Source organism: Colias philodice, chromosome 3 (assembly GCF_061535455.1).
Source record: "Colias philodice isolate Cphi_HAF_F1 chromosome 3, ilColPhil1 Martin Lab GWU primary, whole genome shotgun sequence".
NCBI classification, from domain to species: domain Eukaryota; kingdom Metazoa; phylum Arthropoda; class Insecta; order Lepidoptera; family Pieridae; genus Colias; species Colias philodice.
The window spans coordinates 5297143-5317893 of record NC_143088.1 but is presented as its reverse complement, the minus strand read 5'-3'; the positions used below and the strand labels follow the sequence as shown (position 1 = coordinate 5317893).

Genomic DNA, 20751 nt, shown 5'->3' with positions numbered 1-20751 from the left:
TACGGCCATTACACAATATAAAACCTAATAAATACTAACTTATCGTCTCATATCACTTAATTGAAAAAAGTAAAGTAAGTTGTGGCTTACCTGAAGTTCCTTATCGGTATAATAATGTAGACCAGCGTATTGCGCCACTTTATCTTCGGCTACCCCCACACGAGGCGCAGTAAACACTCTCGGCCCTTTGCACGCCTGCGACGCCTTCAGGCACAAATTCTGCACGACCACACATAGAATAGGATCACAAAATGCTCAAAATGGATAACAAGACCTACGTTCATTTTATTATTATTCGAGCACCTAACAACGCTAATGTTTCCCTTCTCAGAAATCAATTTTGCATGGAATCAGGCCTCCTAACTGTGCTGTGAAATAGTATCACTGTTCAATTATATACCGTGGAAACTATTCGCTTTATTTGCATACGTACTTTCTTCACATAGACGGTTAAAGCCTAGCTTATTATTTTTTTTTTAATAATATTTTATCAACATGTAGAGATAAATTCTTTGACTATATACACAGATTTTAGTTTACGCACGATCGGCTATTCGTCATACCACGTGACCTAATAATAGATTTACAATATAAAAGTATTCATGTAACTACATACACATGTTATATTATTAAATAAATTACCTCAAAATAATCAGTGCCGGGAGTGTCCACAAGCTGTACGAAATGTTGCGCCGTGCGTCGGTCGGAATCGCTCAAAGCACACCTCATACTTCCATACTCATACTCCGCAGATCGACAGGGAAACTTTTTCTGTTTAACAAAACTCAAATGTTAAGCTATGTTTTTGGTAAACTGCTCACTATAATATCTAGATATTATATTGCTTTGCAAGTACCTACGTAAATAACTATAGAAAATAGAAGTTAATATGCTATGCGCATTATAAATTATATACTGTAGAAAATAAGATAACGATGGAGTAATTTTTGTAAAGTGCTCTCATTACCTCATTGAGACAGGCAGCAAGGCAGGCTTCCTTGGTGGAGGTGTAGATTATAGTATTGTCTAATCCTCGGAGGGCCTTGCCCGGCACACGCTCGAACGCCCACGGCCTGAGGCAAACACTCTCTGTCCTCACTTGCAACTTTACCATGTAGTAAGTGTTTACAGAACGCTGCAACAAAAATATTCTTAAATGGTTTCTCGAAAGAAATACACTTGCATTTACATTGTCTCATTGTAATATATCATAAAAATAGACAAACATAATGTCCTCAGGACACGAAGTATGAATAAATTTTCAACCCACGGCTCTATCATTTTATTTCAATGTTCAGTATAAACAATGGACTATTATTAGCCCGACATAATCGAAAAATATTTATACGTTTCATATTTAACGTTTAAAAGCAGTTTAATTGGACTGGGGATGTTTTTCTAACAACTGTGAAGTTTAATTATGTTCACATGATTCTAATTAAAATGTTTACTACGTAAAAACGCATTGTTGTTGAATGCACATATGCCTATTCATCATTAGCTCGAACTTGTCCAACTCCATATATGTTAAACGATTTAAAATAAATACCGGAAACGATAGCTAACAACCCTAACATCTCACCTAGTTGCTATTCCTAGTGCCTTTAACCGATTCGATCGGAATTGTTAATTACATTTCGCTTTGGCTTAATTGGCAACCTGCGAGCTACTGTAACGGATGTTTATCAAAGGATTTATAAGAATTATCTAAACCGGTGACAAGTTAGCGTGCTTGGATTAAATCTCATCCTTCGATCTGTATCTGCTTTTAACTTTTATTCTTGCCCGAGAAGAAAATCGACGATTCAATGAAGATTAATCACGGATAAAAGGATAATGTAAAATTTATGCAAGTATGCATAGTATTAAAAATAATTAATCTAGCTACTTGTACATACCTGAGGCGTAGCCATGGGATTGTTAGCTTGCGTGTCATTTTGCAATAAGCATCGTGTCTCTTGAACTGGTGTCAAAGGATTTAACACGAAACTGTAACAATAAAATAATGATGTTTAATTAATTAATATTAAAACTAAATAAGATTTATGATGCAAAATCATAGAGGAGTCTCAAACCACACTTAAAGAATTGACTATCAAAACAAAATCTAACTACAATTCGTATCACATTGCAATATTGAAAAAAGATGAAAAAAACTATTTAAAAAAATTAAACGGGTTTCTGCTATCTAAATACTTATATATTATACAGAAGAGAAGAAGAGAAAACTGTGTTGCTAGTTAGAATAGTCGTAACATCAACCTAAGAATTCTTCCCATAGGTAATGAATATACTAATTACAAAACTGTTAAAGTTAATTTATCTAGTCTTACACTATCGTATCTTCTCATAATAGCTATAAAATTCGAGCAAATAAGGTACAACGCTCCAGGAAGTTAGTAACAAACTGACTAGCCACTGTCGCACTACAACGATAATGAAACCTAATAGCGGGACTCTGGCCACAGGCCTCTAAACATTGGATTGTGATACGATTATGAAAACAAAACCGCTCTTTGCGGAAAATTACAGAGGAGCTTTTTTTACACTCATTTCTAAAATATGATATTCAATTCAATCTGTACGTTCAATCTGTGTATAATTCGCAATAATTCCATGAATATATAAATGACTTTTCGAAGTAATATTATTTTATAGGATTTAATATTCCCAGTAACCTCAACAACATCCACAAAAACTTGGCGTCGGCATCGACGATGTACCGTCATCTCTCAAACCTAATCACGTTTAACATGAGATTTTTTTGCTATGATAGTGATAGCGGAGGCGGACTCCATCAGACACGTTATTATGCACAAGTTGCATCGTAAGTAAGGGTGTTTGAGTTTAATATAAGTGCGTTTGCATCAATCTTAATGACACTTAGATCGGCGCGTTACACTTACAACCTGCACTCAGATAACGGATCTATTTACCGTTTCAACCAGATATTTTGTATTTTACATCTTAACTTGATGTTTCTGCGATATGTCTTTAACTCGGAATAATGATCGATATTTATACGACATAAACTGCTTCGAAATGAATCTTCACCTCGAACCAATTAACATGATACGTGCAAAGCACATCAAAAGCCATTCTAAAATGTTAAAATCTCCTTTTTATTATTTTCACTTTGAATAAATTGAAATACATAATGATCAATAAACGCCACAGAATTCCCAAAACAAATCAGGTATCAAAATTGAAAACAATCAGCGAAATATATAAAAAAAATCAATCAATGCAATCTATTAACTTTGATTGAGCCGGTGGTTCAAAACTAATAGCCAAGGACGATGGTCACGTCGTGCTAATGTCAGTTTTTACTTTCTCCTAAATTACACAATTAATAGAAAGCTCCGCGGAAGCTTATTATTTAGTGTGTCGTGATAAATTACCTTCGTGATCGTACGTGAGTGATAATTAGGGCACTCTCTACCAAGGCTTCGTGCGATATTATACTGTATACAAACTTACTAGTTCAATTCACACATATAGCTGGTAAAACATGACATTACACTAAGATTAATATAACATACATACTATTTCAAAATAATGCGCCTGGAATAACCATTTATTCACGACTGCTACCACTCAGCACGATTTTAACTTAGGTCATTAATAATGACACAAAATATGGAGAAACTTTACTCAAAAATTAATCATAGCGGTATAAACTCAAACGATTAGCATCGTGTTTATTTATTACAAAACAAGAAGGGCTATAAATTTGATTAATGTTTTGCTACGCCTTTTTACTAATGATATTGAACTTGGATTTCGGCACCCGTTTAACTTGATCTTGAAAGAACCAAGTGGGTTAAAAAATCCTACATAGTTATAGATAGAATCCAAATTCCATGCAATTTCCGCCTAAATTGTTAGAAATACGTGAATTAATTTTTCTTAAATTTATTTTTAACTTCATTATAATTTAAAATAATATATGTCTGCAATAAGAAGCTGAAGCTGCAATTGAGGCTGGTTTGTAGTTAATACTAAAGTAATAGTGGTACGCACGTCAATAAAAAGTGTCGACCAATCATCATCGCAAATATATATCAAGTAGCTCATTTGTGTACAAATTACACGGTACCTCGTGAGAGTAGAAAAATGCAGCCTATCATTATTGGCGCCTCAGCGACTTGAAATCGCATCAATCACTCTGTGGGCAGGCGGCTGAAATTGTAAAGTAGCTCCTGACTTATATCGATGTTCTTCATCTCACTTACCGATTATCATTTATTTGATCACCCGAATAAATGATCGCCACTGCTTACATTAGTAGTGGATATAAAAAATTTTCGTGAACAGCCATTTTTTGAGTAAAATATCTCATATCATGGCTTCTACATACATAATTTATTTGTTTTTTTTACACTTTCAACGAAGAGGAAACTAGTTACAAATTATGTTACGGTCACATCCATGACATAGCAGATACCGTATTTGTAAGGCACTTGACAATACCGTAGGTTCTCAGTGCGGTGGCACTGCGGGGAACAGTTACCGATTGTGAATATCGCATTCTTTCCTCTCTTTTTCTTTCGACAGATTGATTCGAGATACGTTGTGTTAGTACAATGCTAAATTACAAGCGCGGGAATTTTACATCTCATCTAATTGAATTGAATACCTACCGAATTGATTTTCTATCGATCCCGTTCGAAAAGCTTCCGAGAAACTAGCCTGGTTACGGTTATTGAATTGTTTGTCAGTTATTTTTAATCTATCTAGGCGATACTACAGGTATATGTGCATAATGAAAAGATCTCACTTGTAATCGAAACTTGATTAATTGAGAATGTGACACTAATAACAGAGAAACTACCCGAGAAAATAAATTAACGATCAATAACACAAGTGAAATAATTATTTTATAAAGTCATTTACACTTAAATGAGCTGTCTTTTTAAATTACTCTATCATTTCTCTATGTCTGTTTAGTGTTTACGCAAGGCCTGGTTTTGATAAAAAAAAGCATTACAATATTTTATTACACGCCGCATAGACAATAAATTGAATATGGGTTGAAACCGCCAATGATCATGAAATCCACACACAAGTGATAATAATCTATTGAAGACGTATGCGATCACTTTTACTGTTATCCAATTTAGAGCGAGCCGACATCGGTTTCCGCTTTTACACGGTTTGTGGCGAGCGGCGCGAAACACATTGTTATTAACCAAGAGCGTGTCATTGGAATGGTAAGTGTGGAGGACGTGCGGCAGACTGACACACATTCTCGACCTCTCCTGGCTGCCAACATCACAGACGATTTCCCCGATGTCTGTCGATTAGTGTATCTTCATGTCAGTCGGATCTTATCTCGGCATTTGGGTTAGGAGCTTCGTGATCTGAGATAACTACGTCACGCTCGATACTATTCATTTCATGATCACTCATGGAATGAGAAATCATGTTTGTGATTTGATGGAATCTACCGTCTGCGCTGTTATTGCGATATGAGATATCATCTCATTTCTCTTGTGCCAAGTTCAGTCAATCTAAGATAATTGAATATAATCGTACAATATCAGTGTTGGCCTCATCATCCTCATTAATACCGTTCATAGTAGATAGTATTAAGCAAGCGATTGAAAATAAGTTTAAATCTTACCTAAACGCTGCAGCCTGGCAGTCGGGCTCTTCTCGACACCATCCCTGACACTCATAGAGCGAAAGGTTCCGTACGGTGTAGTATGCTGTTCCTTGGAAGTCCACATCTGTTAGCTTTTCGAATGCAATTCGACCTGAAACAAGATAGAAGAATAAATCTTTTGGAATTTCAAATATTTATAATTAGTTAGAATGTAGAGCGAACTAGATGTGTTACTTAAATAAATTATCATAATATTATATAGTTAGCACTCCGACTTTAATAATAATTAATAATCCATATAATTATGAGTATGACATAAATACGAGTATTAAGTTGATATTAATTGGTCCTATCGCGTTTCATTTCCTCAACATCTTACGCATAACTTGCTTCTCAGAGTTATTGAAAATTTATTACGTACGGTTTTCACAGTTATAACACAGGTAACCAATAAAATGCATTCTAACAGTCTGTTGAGGTAACCGTTATCGATACCTTATAATTTTTAAACCAGCGTAAATTCTGCAAGGATGGAACAAGGCGCCTTATAGAGATAGTAAACCATAAATCTTATGTTTACGGAAGCAAGTAATGAGAAGCTGCAGTATTGAAGAGCGTTCGTAAGAATAGCGGGAGTAAATTTAAGTGTACACTTCACAATAGCGGTAGTTTGAGAATTTGCTAATAAGTGACTAAAAGCTTAGCAATTTGCGTTATAACTTATGAATATTACGTTAACTCTTGTGTACGCTTGATTATGCATGCAGGCGATTATCTTCCGTTTTAATTATAAGACCAAACAACGTTATGTCGTTCTAAAGTAAATTTTATAGGAATGCCGTATGGTGGGTTATCTATTTAACAAATTGTAGGTTATGTTACCTGGAATCTTGAACTGAAATAATAGGATAATGAAGTATGTTTTTTAGATACTACAATAATGATGATCCATAAAATATGTAATCCTTATGGTTTTGCGGGTTGTCTAGCAGACAAGAGATAAGACCGCCCTCTTGTATCGCTCTTATTTTGTAATCCTGTGTTTTTGTGTGCAATAAAGAATTTTTCATTCATTCATTCAGTGATATAAACTGTTTTTAAATAAATAATGTCTACGGAAAGCTGTATATACTTTTAGATAAAATAAAAAAAACTTACTTAGAACTAGTGTTGACTGCAGTAAAAGTAAAAATAACGGCGTCAGCCCGAGCGTACTGCCCTTCATACTGCCGCCAGCACCTGTAACAAGGAACAAAAAACATTAGGTATTACATTTATAAAAGCGTGTAATTTGACGAGTACGTTGCAATTAGAATGCAGGTCAATCGTTACTACGCTTACACGAAACTACAAGAAAGGCGGTGACACAAAATTTCATTTATTTTTTGCATTGCAATATCACTTTCACTGCTCTTTTATCAAGTAGATGAATGGCTATCAGTAAACGTGAAAGTGAGACGATTGTTATACTGTAGTCCACAGTCCACACTAAGCGCTGAAATCATTCGTACGCATGTTTAATGAAACGAACAACTTTCGATCGCTTTTAACGTTCTGCTTAGTTTAACACATTTAATAAATACTTCAATTAAAAAGCCATCAATTGGAAACATGGCCTTTTTGTTGTTAGTGAAATCACATCATTGATCGTAGAAGCTGTTAATGAAGAATTCTTATTGAATCGTCATAAAATGTACAAATTGCACTTTTATATCTACCGCTACTTTAATTTTACTTTCACGGAAGTTCCATTGGAGAAAAAATACTAAAAATTCTCTGTGGCCTGGTTCGCTTTTGAAATTGATATTTTTTTATTAATTTATTTACAGTTTACTCGGATTAAACTTAAGGTAACCTAAAGTATGTAGGTTAATTTTATAAATAAACTCTCTACATAAGATAAGATAATAAATATGAGGTCAATACGAATAGAAGTTACTATATATCAAAGATGTCCCCGAATATTATATTTTTAAAATTATACAAAAATCGTATAACAAATAATTTTAGTTAATTCAATAAAAAAATGCTTTAATTTTATAAAAAGCAAAAAGATATATACATATTTTGATTGTAACAATTTTCAACAAAACTTTATAATCATAACCGTCGGTTCAAATTGTTTGACTAAAATGTAGAGCAAAATACATAATTTAAATTTTAAATTCTAATCTACAGTTACGTTCAACAAAAGTAAACACAGAAGGTATGATACGATGAGTGCACAAATACGTAAATTACGAAATGAATTATTATAACTGAGATGTTCAGTGTTCACCGTTAATAGTAGCGTGAAACAGGGCGTGATGGGAGACGCTCATAAGCACAATTATTGACGGTGACGTGTTTCACGTATGTCACATAATGATTGTAACAGTTATATCACTAGTCACGGGTGCGGAGCAGAGGTATGCGGATCCAGGAACCGTAGCTATGTGCTTTAGATTTGTCCAATTATATTTACTAATACGACAAATGTAGGGATTTGCTTTATATTAAGGCTTATATGAAATATATGAAATAGATAATATATGAAATAGAGTCAAACTTTTGCTTTCCTACAAATATATATGTTTGCTATTTTTACGTTATAAATATTCTAGAATACAAGATGTTCCAATCAGGAAATATACAGTGAACAGTCGAGTAATTATGACCCTAAAATGCGTGCCTGACCTTAATTACAACAAATATGTATCTAATAGCGAAAAAACACTATTGGTAGAGATTTTTTCGCTAATCACATTGTGTTTGTACCTACTATTCAAAAAAGGGTTCACTATCATTTTACAACTGAAATCTAAATACTTCACTAAAGTTTACTTTTTCTTTTCCTCTTACAATACCTTACAATAAAATACAGAAACGAAACGCAAATTATGCTATTTTAAAATTCTAAAATGTCAGTAAGTATGTCAAAACGCCTACTGCATTCCAAGTTTGGTAACATTCTTTCTTGTGAACTATGATATCACACTCGACAGAAGAATAATAAAAGATATAATTTAGCTACATTTTAATGGTATTAAAACTATTGAATACGGCCATTCTAAATTTGATGAGAGATTTTTGTCTTGTGATGGACTTGGGCTAGATGGGCTAATAGAAAGGAGAGGTAGTTCGGACGGACTTACAACCGCAATCGTCGAACTGTAACGTATTTTTTATTTTATTTTTTTCAAATAATCTTCGCCGGATCGGAAAGCGTTTTCTACATCGAATTAGAATTATTAAAAATGTTCGTAGTAACCTAATAAATCCGCTTACAATACCCGCTAAGCTATATTCCCATGCGTTTCTACTTGAGCAATCATGATTTATGCCTATGAGACGCAGTTTGCAATTATTTACACTCCGAGTCTATGCATATAGAACAAATTACACGTTGAACTTCCGTTTAACTATTTAGAATACTCATTACAACGCAAATTGCTGTTTATAATGAGAGGTTCCCACAAAATAGAATCATATCAAAAACATTCACACATAACACTTAAGAGTCTTATTTGTATAAATAAACAGTTTAGCGGCTAGTAACCCGGATTTAGTTGAAATTAAAATTCCAGGATCGAATTCTAAATGTGTGAACTCGTGTCCCATTGTGGTGCATGTGCAAGATGCATAAAACTTACAGTCTCCTCTATTACTTTTGGTCAATTCATTAACATTTGTTGCCTAAGAGCTTATCTTTTCTCTCCGAGTCTTAACTCGGAACTAGGTAGATATTAATTATTTGCTAAACACTTAACTCACTCAAACTAACAGGAATTCTAAAGTTATTCCAGATATAGTAATCGACATGATAGATATTGTACGAGAAGTAAGTTACTCTATACTATTCATAAAATTTAATAGACTTGTATTCTTGTAATTATTATTTAATCATTAACTACTTTCCAAATCAAATCCAATGACCATTATAGGCCTAAAACTATTGTTTAATTTCTTGACCTAACATCATAATGTAGGTGAATTACATGCTATCAATATCTGTATAGAAATGCAACAATACAATATCAAATTACATATAGCACAAAGAACCACGCAAATCTATTTGGTATAACGCTAACAAAAAGAAAGTAGCAATTGACCTCATATTGACAAATCACTTCCCCTAATTATCTACCATGACCGTCAGAGCTGGGTACCACGGAACAATAAGGTTTTTAACTGGCCGGTAGCTTTAGTTTCCGATTAAAGTGTTCCATGGATTAAGTCAGAGCACATCTGTGTCAGAGTATTTAAAATGGACTTTGTACAACACAACCCTATTGTGTTGTGTTGCATTCTTAATACTTTTTGTATATCGAAATAAATAGTTAATGAAGCCAAGAATTAATATCTGAAGGCGTTTAATTTATTGAAAATGAAATGAATAAATCACAAGCACATATCAAATAACAAGTAAATAGTATGTGTATGTAAAAAGTTAAATTAATAAATTACTTATTAAAAACTTATTATGATTATTTCGTTTATTGTTTGTGTTTCGTTATGTTTAAAAATAAACCATAAAATTATAATCAAAAATATTTTAAATGTAATGAAAGTATAGCTTTTATAAATACCACAAGAATTAAACTATAAAATAATTGAAGTTCAAATCATTTTACAGTAAATTTAACATACATGGTATTACAACATCGTGAAGATTTACATCTGATAAGGTCGCGACAGTATTTCAAATTTCCGTTAAAGTCAAATGTGCCTTTAAATGCTTGGGTTTGGAATGTGCCATGAAAGGAATTGTTCTAACATACCTTACACTTTAATTTAGCTTGCCGTGACCAACTATGTATTCAAGAGAAGAAAACGTATGTTTACAGTTGTAATGAATATTCTAATGCCGTGCGGTACTGCCATTACGAGATAGAGCCCGTGTATAAACATTAAGAGGTCACTTAGCCTTCGTAGACAACAAAGTGCGCTCAGCTTAAACATATGATGCCTTATATCTTTGATATAAACCGACACGACGCGACGGGGTCAAGCGATCTTACTAGATGCTTATCCTGGCCACACGTTAATAAATAATAATGTCTGTTTTGAAATAACAAGAAACTCCACACAAATATTATTTCCATGGTTAGGTGAGATTTATGTCATGCAATATACAGAAGGTAATAAAATGTAAAGGAAAGATGAATAGGAACAAGTTTGATTAATGTATGTTTATAAATAATCCTGAGATATATGCCATTGATATCAATATAAGGTATTATTGTCTTAGCGGCGCGGCAAGGTAGAGACTTCTAGTTGTAGTTCATTTATCGTGAAAATTTTGTTAAACATTTAACAGACCAGATAACAACAGTACAGAAAAATCATAATAGCGTGACAACAAAGGTTATCAGATGTTAACTTTTTTCAATAACGGTCTATTAATGAACGGTATCGGAAGACGGCACAGGCGCTATCGTTGGATAATCTATATGTCACAAACTCAATGTCAAGTAGCGAGCGTCACAATGGGCCGAACTTGACCGCGGTAACGGTACCGCCGAACGAGACGCGAGACAATGCGTGTGAGTCGACAGGTTGCTCCCCTGACCTAATTATCTTATAAGTGAAGCATTATTTACGAAACGCATGAGAATTTTTACTACACCTTTCACGTTTATGATCCTGTTTGGAGTAAGGTTTAAATGAAGCGAAAGTTTGCAGTTGACTGCGAATTTAATCTATGTCACTCTTTTCACTGGCATCGAGTTTACTCGTTTATCTTGCCCTCGAATTATATGCACGTGGTTTGTGAATGCAAAAACAAGAATAAACTATTCACCTTCAATGCACGTCAATAAATTTGGTCTGTATGAATAAAGTAGAGTAAAAACTTACAAGCAAACAAAAAGCTTGGGTGAGCTGAATCCGTGCAGAATTCAAAAGAATAGATTAACATTTAAGGCACTAAGTATTTATTTTACTAGACCTCGCTATCAATATAAAACACTCCAGCTGCTGGAATATAGGGATAAATTTAAATGCAAGACATTCAATGGTTTTATTGTTCCACTGTTTTAGTCCCGCCAACACGACAAGGGTTTCACATTCTTTAAGTCGACACATAGCCAGGCTGCTCTCAGGTATATTATCTGCGAGTCTAGAATTCAGTCGCATGGTATCATTTCTGAGAGCACAATTTGAAAACATAATTATTTTTACTGGTTCGTAATTTGCAGAATTTTTGGAAAAACAATTATAGTTATTAACTATATTAAAATTCAAAATTTAAGCCTTACCACAGGTCTTACTATAGACCATCATAGCATATTTATTTGAATGTAAGTATAACCTATCTCTTTCCTTGAGTTGACTATATATAAATAAGAAAAATAAGAAACTATTGTTTCAATTTTCCTTCATTAAGAAATGAATCGTTTTTATCTTTATGTTTGTATCCTGTGTGTGTATATACATGTAGACCAATAAATATGACATTTCATATAAAAAACGCAAATAAAACAAACAATAGAATATGAAAATGAAATATTTCCATTTGTGCGCTTCGTCAACTGAAGCCTAATGTTAATATTCAAGAATAATAAATTATAAGCACTCATTCAAAGTAATTATACGGACTTTCTCAACAGAAAGCAAAACCATGCACTCTCTCATAATAATATATGTACCCTTTAGAAAGATCTGACAGCAAAAATGACCATAAGTTTATGTACCAGTGGACATAAAATGATAGCAATTTTGCCATACCACAGCTTAGAGCCAAAGGCTGACATGGCAAAAAGTCGCGGGCAAAGTTCACAGACAAGCCACGAGCGTGCTTGTATTACTGACGTATAAATCAGGTTCGAGTTCGCTTTTCTCTCTTTTAAAATGGAATTTGATGTATATGTTATAAACAATATATTTACTTACAAAATATATTATATTTCACAAACCTTAAAGTCTTTAAGTAGAGTCGAAGGTTAAAAAAATGTGTATAAATTATAAAAAATACACTTTAAGTTTGAGTAAAAATAGTTTTAATTTCCTCATTTACTTATCGACTCAAAAACAGCGATATTCAAACACTAAACTCAAATTAGAAGTGGATCACGTTTACATTGGTGCTTAAGTCAATAAAGCTCTACTTTCTACTTTCCTTCAACGGTAGTTGCCCAGAAAATAATTATAACAACCAATAAAGATTTAATTTGGGTATTTACACATTTCATACAGCGACAATGACTTTCTTTTTAAAAATGTGTGTTCCATTTTTATTGTATCATATAAATCATTAAATTTAATGTGAGCTCTCTTTAAGCGGCTGTAATTTTACATTCAGCCGTAAATTCATGTCTAATCGTAGAAACTTTACGACCAACACAACAATAGTATAACATACCTTAATCGGTTGTATAAAATTTAGCTTAACTCTCTCATCATTTCTAAGAAATTATAACGGTTAGCAAAAGAGTTTCGTTTTACCCGATTCGCCATCTTTCAGACAATTCGCTATCAATCTTATCTAGCTAATGACGGGTTAACATCGAAGAGCGCGACGGGACGCATATGGCTCGAGATAAATGCTCGCTGGAGCAAGGATCGTAAACAAGTCGAGAGACGTGGTCTTTTTGTTATTACTTGAGAAAATATCGTTAGAAAGCACAATAGCGCCAGAGGCAGCGCCGTGTGCCGGTGAATAGGGGGAAAATAAAACGAGCTGCGTCGAAACAGTATCGATGTTTGGTGCTCACTTCCCTTTATCTTTGGCTGATCGCGCTAGACTCGGTGGTGGTGCAAGCGGGGCCAGCCGCTGCAGTGTGGAGGGAGCGGCATGTGCATGACCGCGCCGAGCGCAATGACCTTGCGCACATTCCGACCGCTCCTCCTGAGGCTCCCGCGATCCTCCTATCCCGCCATTTATCTAGGCTATATCATAAATGACTGTAACTCAAATACGACTATCTCGCAATTTATTTATTACTGATGTGTGCGCGTTTATATTACAATGCGTCCCAATCTCTTAACAGCGATAAAACGTCAAGGAATTTAAAGGAGAAGAATTTCCATTTGAATTATCTGCTCGATGTTTTCTATCGTCTTATCTCTATATAAATAAATAAATAAATAAACAATAACTGTTGTAGACTCTTGAAACGGCGCAATGGTTTTCCATTTTGAGACAAATGTAATGTAAATGTTTGTTGTCTTGAATGGTTACATAGGCACAAGAAAGTGGGTTATCAACCTCGTCGAGTGCACAATGAATCAAGCTGTGCATACAAAGAAAATTCACAAGATATTTTACAAATGTATGTTTTAATGAAAACTGGCTCTTAATACGACTTTCTAAAAGTATAACATTTCTTTTAATTCTCGTTAGAACTGTCCGCCTTTCATTAAATGCATCTAAGCAAAAGCTGCGCCTACTCGTGGAATAACGGTCCGTAGACCAAATTATCAAAACCACTAGCGAACGGGAATTGGTTTAAAGCATTCAGAATTGGTATAATGCCCACGCTTGGGAACGAAGCCCTGCGCCGCTGCGATGCGTAACACAAACACACATAACTGCCATTTCCTTATAAAGTATTTACTGTTTGGTCGATGTAATATTTGCTTGAACCTAAGAATCAATATAACTGGTTGTTAATAACCGTTTATATTTTTAACAAATCTATTATGGAAATTGTAATTAATTGACCTCCAGTTGAACCGTTTGAATATTACTTAATCTCTTAAGAATTGTATATTATAATTATAAGTTTGAGCTTTTTCGAAAATGAAGATATATTAACAATTTTAATTAATAAATGATACACAGTGTGATAACTATGAAGTTAAAAATAGTTATTTGTAGCCTAGAAATTTTATTAAATAAATCAATTCCATGAGAAAACCTTCAACTTACAGTTTCAAAGAACGTTGACACCGCTATCGTGACTTGAACAATATTAAAAGTATCTCACCTTTTTGCACGGTTAGAAACCTTTCTTGATATCGTCAATTGTCAGCTCTTTACAGGCTTAATTAGCACTCCACGGTACCGTATTAGTCATTTAAAGAAAGAAAAAATAGACGTTTAGGAAATGTTTCTCGTCGACGTAATAACTGAAAAGTTTCTTGCAACTACTTAGCACAAAGAACATATGAATAAAATGAAATTAATAAGTAACGTTAGTCAAACAAAATGCCGTTGCCGGTACAGCCGGATGTGAAATGTTATTGATAAGCAATACAAAACGATTCATACGTCTGACTTCACTAGATAAAAACTGGTAGGCAATTGTAAAGTATTATATGACAATATTACCACAACATACCGTCACATAACTTGATCTCATCATCTTGTCCAAGTGTGTGAACTCAAAGATGAATTGATACAAACCTGTTTCCATTACGTCAATTACGTATAAGCTATATTTGCTGGACTAGTTTCGCTGACCACTCTTTTATAAGAACGCATGATTTAAATAAAAGATTTAACCAAGAAACATAGCTGGCTGTCTTGTCTCATATCAACTGACGTTAAATTAGAAAAAAACGAAAAATACAAATATGTGCGTATTCATATCATTTCCTAGTGGATAATTTGCATTGATTTAAAACGTGGAAAACATGGGCAATCTCATCCGCTAATAGATTACCATCATGGGAATGATGCCACTGCGCTCTTGAGCGATCCTGCATAATCATTACGTGGGTAATTATGGAAACTGCTTCTACGTAATTTCATTTCAACAAAGCTTTTACAAACATTTCTTTGAATGATGATGAAACTAGTATGTGTATTACGATTAATTTTGTTTCAAAAGCACGTTCCATTAACGGTTCATAGCACGTTAAAATATTACATTTTTAGCATCATGATAACGTTTACGAAAACACATTTTTGAAGGCCGGATCAGATTAACTAAAAAATTCCGTATGTTTTTGGTTAAATTATCGAGATGAACTCATTAAAACGTTTGTGTGTAATCATGATGGGCTACTTAGTATTATCAACTAACAAATAAAAGTAACACTGAATGTGACGATGTAATGGTCCGTTATTTTCGTTTCGCGAAGATCTGACAAACGGACATACTTCGACACGCTATTAAATCGAATTTTACGCCTCTAATTGCAAATTAGTGGACACAATGATTAGAGTAATTTAATTTTTAATAGCGTACGGCTCGGAAATAAAATCAATTTCAATTTATTTATTTCATTTGTAAGTAATGGATTATATTATTTAAATATTTATAACGAGTGTGGAATAACAGAGAGAGCGTTGATGTCTTTTATAAGGCATAGACTTTATACTGTATACTGCACTTGTGTTATTGTCTTTGCTGTACAATGTACATAACCTACTTCTCATTTACTTTCTATAAATTATAATGATTATTATTTATCTATTAACTATGTTGTGTAGATAATAAAAGTGACTTTATTAACCTTCTAGTACTTGATGAGGTTCTAACAATTTTCACCGAGATGGTTTCAAAGTATTGATAGAAAGTGGCTGCGCTGAACTTTCTTAGGAAAAGAGGGTAATGTAGATTACCGAGTGTTTGTAAAATAATCGCATTGAGCATGATCACGTGATGACTGGACGAGCTTTTTTTGCTGAGTCTTTCCTCTGGACATAATTCGACATGAATGCTGAACAATTTCACAGCATTAATGCTTGCTAAGATGCTGAGAAATACTTGAATGGGAGTGCATTGTTATGATTTTCTCACTGGAAATAACGTCTTAATCTTTTGTCGCCTATAACTGTATGACCTCTTTCTTGGGTTTATTGTGTAGCATTTCATCTAAAGATCTAATAAAATCTTTTTGTGTTACAATTATACAACATTCTCATTCTGCACGACGTCTCTGATTATACGACTATAAAGAGATGCGTGTGTTAATAAATAAAAATAAGATATATACGTACAAAGTAAATGTCATGCGAAAAGTTTCTAGTAACTATGTGATAATGTGTGATAATAATTATATTGTAAATTGATATATAGTGTGACATTATATCGGAACAAAAAAGAATAAATCGTAACAAACTGCGATCGTTGATAGAATGGATAATAATGTCTCTGTAACCAGGAGGAACCTGGTGCAGGCTGGAATGGGTCAGTGACCGCGGCGCACGACGCTACAATTATTATGTAACTAGTATCTATGGCAAGAAATTGCGGTTTCTTATTCGCCTCTCGATTCATTAATCTCAGTTAGAAGCGCTCTTGATAATAATAATAATTCAAGGCCGTAAAAAGCTATGTCATAAATGGAACTGTTCTTAAAAAAAAGATTTGTTGTGTTTTCATGTGTTTGTTATGACATTCCATTCCTTATCTAAATTTTCTGGAATAATATTTTGTTGCGCTTATTAAAGCATTCCATATAATAATATCTAATCCCAGATATACTCGGTCCACTTCACAGATCTAAGATAAAAAGTTTATGTGGTCTCTGCGACCGCACGGCGAGTTTCAGATTACAAGGAACAAACGCGTCGCTATGCGATCTGGATAAAAACACCCAAGAAAGATGTTGAAAGGAATCCTACGATGTTTTAATGTTATTTATAATATATATTATTAGAACAAAAATAGACTTATAAACAAGACCTACCCACCATAGCTTCACACAAGATTATTTCTCATGAATGCTTTCGGTTGGAATTTGTTTAGAAGCTGTCTTACATACTCTGTTAATTAAACGTGGGAAGCTATATTAATACTCTGAGTCGTTGGATTATTTATTATTACTATTACTGTTCATCGTTTTAATAGACATTTAAAAAAATGAGCACACGCATCTGTTTTATCTACCTACTGCCTCTATCAATAAAAATAAAAAATATTCAAATAGTAAGGTCCGCTGACTATTCAATGAAGATAAGCATCGTGATCAGAACTAGACATATACAATTACATAACATGTGTAATATGAAAAATCTGCTACCGGCTAGCAGCCATCAATTACGAGCCGTGTCGAAGGAATTTTACACATGAATAAACATCATTAATATAGTCTACTAAAATTTGTTTTATCTCGCATAGAACTCATTTAGTATAAACGGACATGAGCACGAGGCGTGCCATGAATTAAAAAAGAACTGATTTTTATTATGAAGCAAAACATTGTGATGGACAGTTTGTTTAACTTTCTTATATCAAGTACGTGTGTATACACCAAAATCACTTTCACTCAATCTATTTCAATGAATAGCATCGAAAAATCGATTATTTGACATGAAACATGAAAGGTTATGATTACAAACGTTTTGACATAGGAACTTTCTCGTGGGTACGCTCAGTGATCGGAGGAGAGCGTGTCGGTCAAGTTGGTCATGCTCTAGGTCCATGTAAGACTGCAACATTCGCACTGAAGACTGGGGGCAACACCACCGACACCATTCTCAAGCCTCGCTACGCGTCACTGCGTGCAGCAATCGTGCCGTCACATTTCCTTTAGAACACGATCGTCTCGATTACAACCAAAATAGACAACATAGATTAAGAATCTTAGATACATTTGCATACGAGAAAAAAAAGACCGCAGACAAAACATCACTAATTTTTATGAGCTCAATGAGTTTTATCTTATTAGTAATATTGAAATATTAAATGGTAATAAATAAAAGACACACTAGAGGTGAAAAACTAAAAAGTTTATTCCCATGTCCCTATGTGGCGTAAGGAGAAAATAGATAGTTTTACTTAACGAAATCTTTAACGAACTAGGAGGTGCTGTGCTGGTAGCATCAGACTTGTTTTTATTAGTTTTCTTCCGTTGGGATTGACCGACGGAAGCAGTCAGATCATCCGAAAAGAATTTACTGTTTTATGCATTATGTATGTAGTACCTTAAGTCGTTTTCACATCATTAAGAAAATATGCATAAATTTGAATAACTCGTGAACAAGAGAACAATAGAAGCCCAAAATGTTTTCGATGTTTTCTCTCGGTTGGACGGTGGTGTGGTGGTGTTAAGAGCGTTTTCTAAATCCAAGAGCAACATATTGTACGTGCTTGTAATTGCGGTATGCACCGTACGCGTAGGCCCCACTACTTTCCCCCGACCCAGTGCCCTCTCTGCCGAGCCGACCCAGTACCCACGAGCGACGTATAATTCCGTAATGTTTCAGATTTTATTTGAAATTTGCCGTGGCTCATTACACGTCCCGTGTACAGTTACATCAAATAACAAATCTCGATTTTGCGATTATCTACTGAGATAGAACTTGTAATTGATAGCGAATAAATGGTATTGCACGAACGTGTCCGTTTATAATGTAACGCGATTATTCTAAAGTATAAGAACCTCTTCATATTGTAAGCATTCAAACCAACAAAAGGTAAAAATAGAGAAACAATGCACACTGCAGCACTGTGCTCGTGATAGAAATGAAACTACAATGTTTGCAATGTTTAGTTCTTTTTCTCCCTTTAAATACTTCTATTTTTTCGTTCTATTGGTATCTTTCTCTCTAACTAACGAACATTTACAAGTGTGCATGTAACCAATACCAGTAATGTATGCTATTGTATTGTATTTTTATAATAATTTTTATACCTTGGATCACTTGTACAAAAAGAAGGTTACATGAACTGAGACGCAAGGAAGTTGAAAAACGCGGGGTTGATGTAATAGCGACAGGTGTATTACGTGTGACTGGAAATGCTTTGAGAAAAAAAATATAACACCATCGCAAGACCTGTATTGCATGGTTCTAAGTGTTTAGTAAATAGATGGATGAAGAAATTAATAATTTTAATTAGTCGTAAAGCAATATTAAAATCATGACTATATTTGCTTTGGTAAAAGAGGGATTCAAAACAACATCAAACAAGCCATACAGCCAAACAAGGTTGAATATTTTTTTTTCTACACAACATTAAAAGTCAACGCACTTTTTAAAACCTGATTTCTAATATTAAACATTTACCTGCCCCAAAGTATTCTGCGTACGAAGTAAATTTAGTGCTGGATATTTATATATAACAAATGATTCATAAAGTATAAAAAATGTTGCTTTTAACAAACAACATGATATAATACATATCCTGAAAACGTTATTTCAAAGATAGAGAGGTCCATGTTAGTCGTATGACATGCGAAATGGAAAATAAATCGAAGTGGCGCCTTGCGTGCTTATCAAATGAAACGTAACAGGCGTGAAATACAATCACGAATATGGTTTGAAAATTAATAATTGAGATTGATTTTTCTTGTATTAAAGAATTAAGATTATCGTACATACAATTTGTCAATTCTTGAAGTACAAGCGAATTAAAAATCTTGACTGGTGTTTTGCCAATGATACGAACTAAAGTAATTAATTAAACTTGACCAATGTAAAGTCGCACCCATGCGATACATAAATTAACACACGTTTTATCAATATGTAAATCATAATTTTCATTTAAATTATGAGGTTATGCTATGGTTAATTATCGTAATAGCATCTAAACTTTACACGTTTATGTTAATGGTCAATAATGTGATGGCAGTTCATTTACTATTTAATCATAACGCTCATCATGCTTTAAATTACTAATTCTTTTATAAAAAAATATTAACATAATATCTATCTACTATCATAGCTATAAAATAATTGTTGCACTTAAATGAACTAAATACTCTTAGGCATTGGAACTAAGACAGTGGTATTAAAAGAAAAATGAAATTTAATGAAAGCACGACAGCGCGAAACGAAGTAAGGGAAGGTAAAAACGGTGCCAAACGCAACCAACAGACGCAAAAAAGAGGATAACTGAAGTAGGAAAAGGGAAAGGCAAATCAAAAGGCGGACAATGAATATCTTATCTTTTTACCAGCTTAGTCAAAATCTTAACGGCTTAAAGATTGACAAAAAATACACTTTCACTTACAGTTTTGATCAAGATTAAGAAACACGATTTTTAAATATATGTATCATTAGAGAATAAGGAATTTTTATGTGCACTAATAAAGATAATAAAATGGAGTAACTTTGATACAATAAAAATAAAGACTTTACCTCTACTTAATTATCTTTATTTTCTTGTGATTATCCTATAATCATAATATTATTTATAGTATAATATTTTCCACCCAGGAACTTTATCACTCTTTCTATTTCTTGTCTAATGATAATTTTATTTTTATATAGCATAGAACCCTATATTTAGGGTATTAGATACCTTTTACGATTTTACTCATTAACC

General features: G+C 33.6%; 1 protein-coding gene across 1 annotated transcript in view; it reads right to left on the bottom strand.

The window, feature by feature from the left end:
• Positions 1 to 20751, bottom strand: part of tyn (trynity) — a 33989-nt gene that overhangs the window by 10505 nt on the left and 2733 nt on the right. The window contains exons 2-7 of the mRNA XM_089714279.1: positions 6767 to 6847; positions 5627 to 5759; positions 1899 to 1989; positions 968 to 1135; positions 643 to 771; positions 91 to 219 (exon numbers count right to left, since the gene is read on the bottom strand). Of these exons, the coding sequence (XP_089570405.1) occupies positions 91 to 219; positions 643 to 771; positions 968 to 1135; positions 1899 to 1989; positions 5627 to 5759; positions 6767 to 6833 (717 nt within the window). The 5' untranslated portion in view covers positions 6834 to 6847. The remainder of the gene's footprint in view (positions 1 to 90; positions 220 to 642; positions 772 to 967; positions 1136 to 1898; positions 1990 to 5626; positions 5760 to 6766; positions 6848 to 20751) is intronic.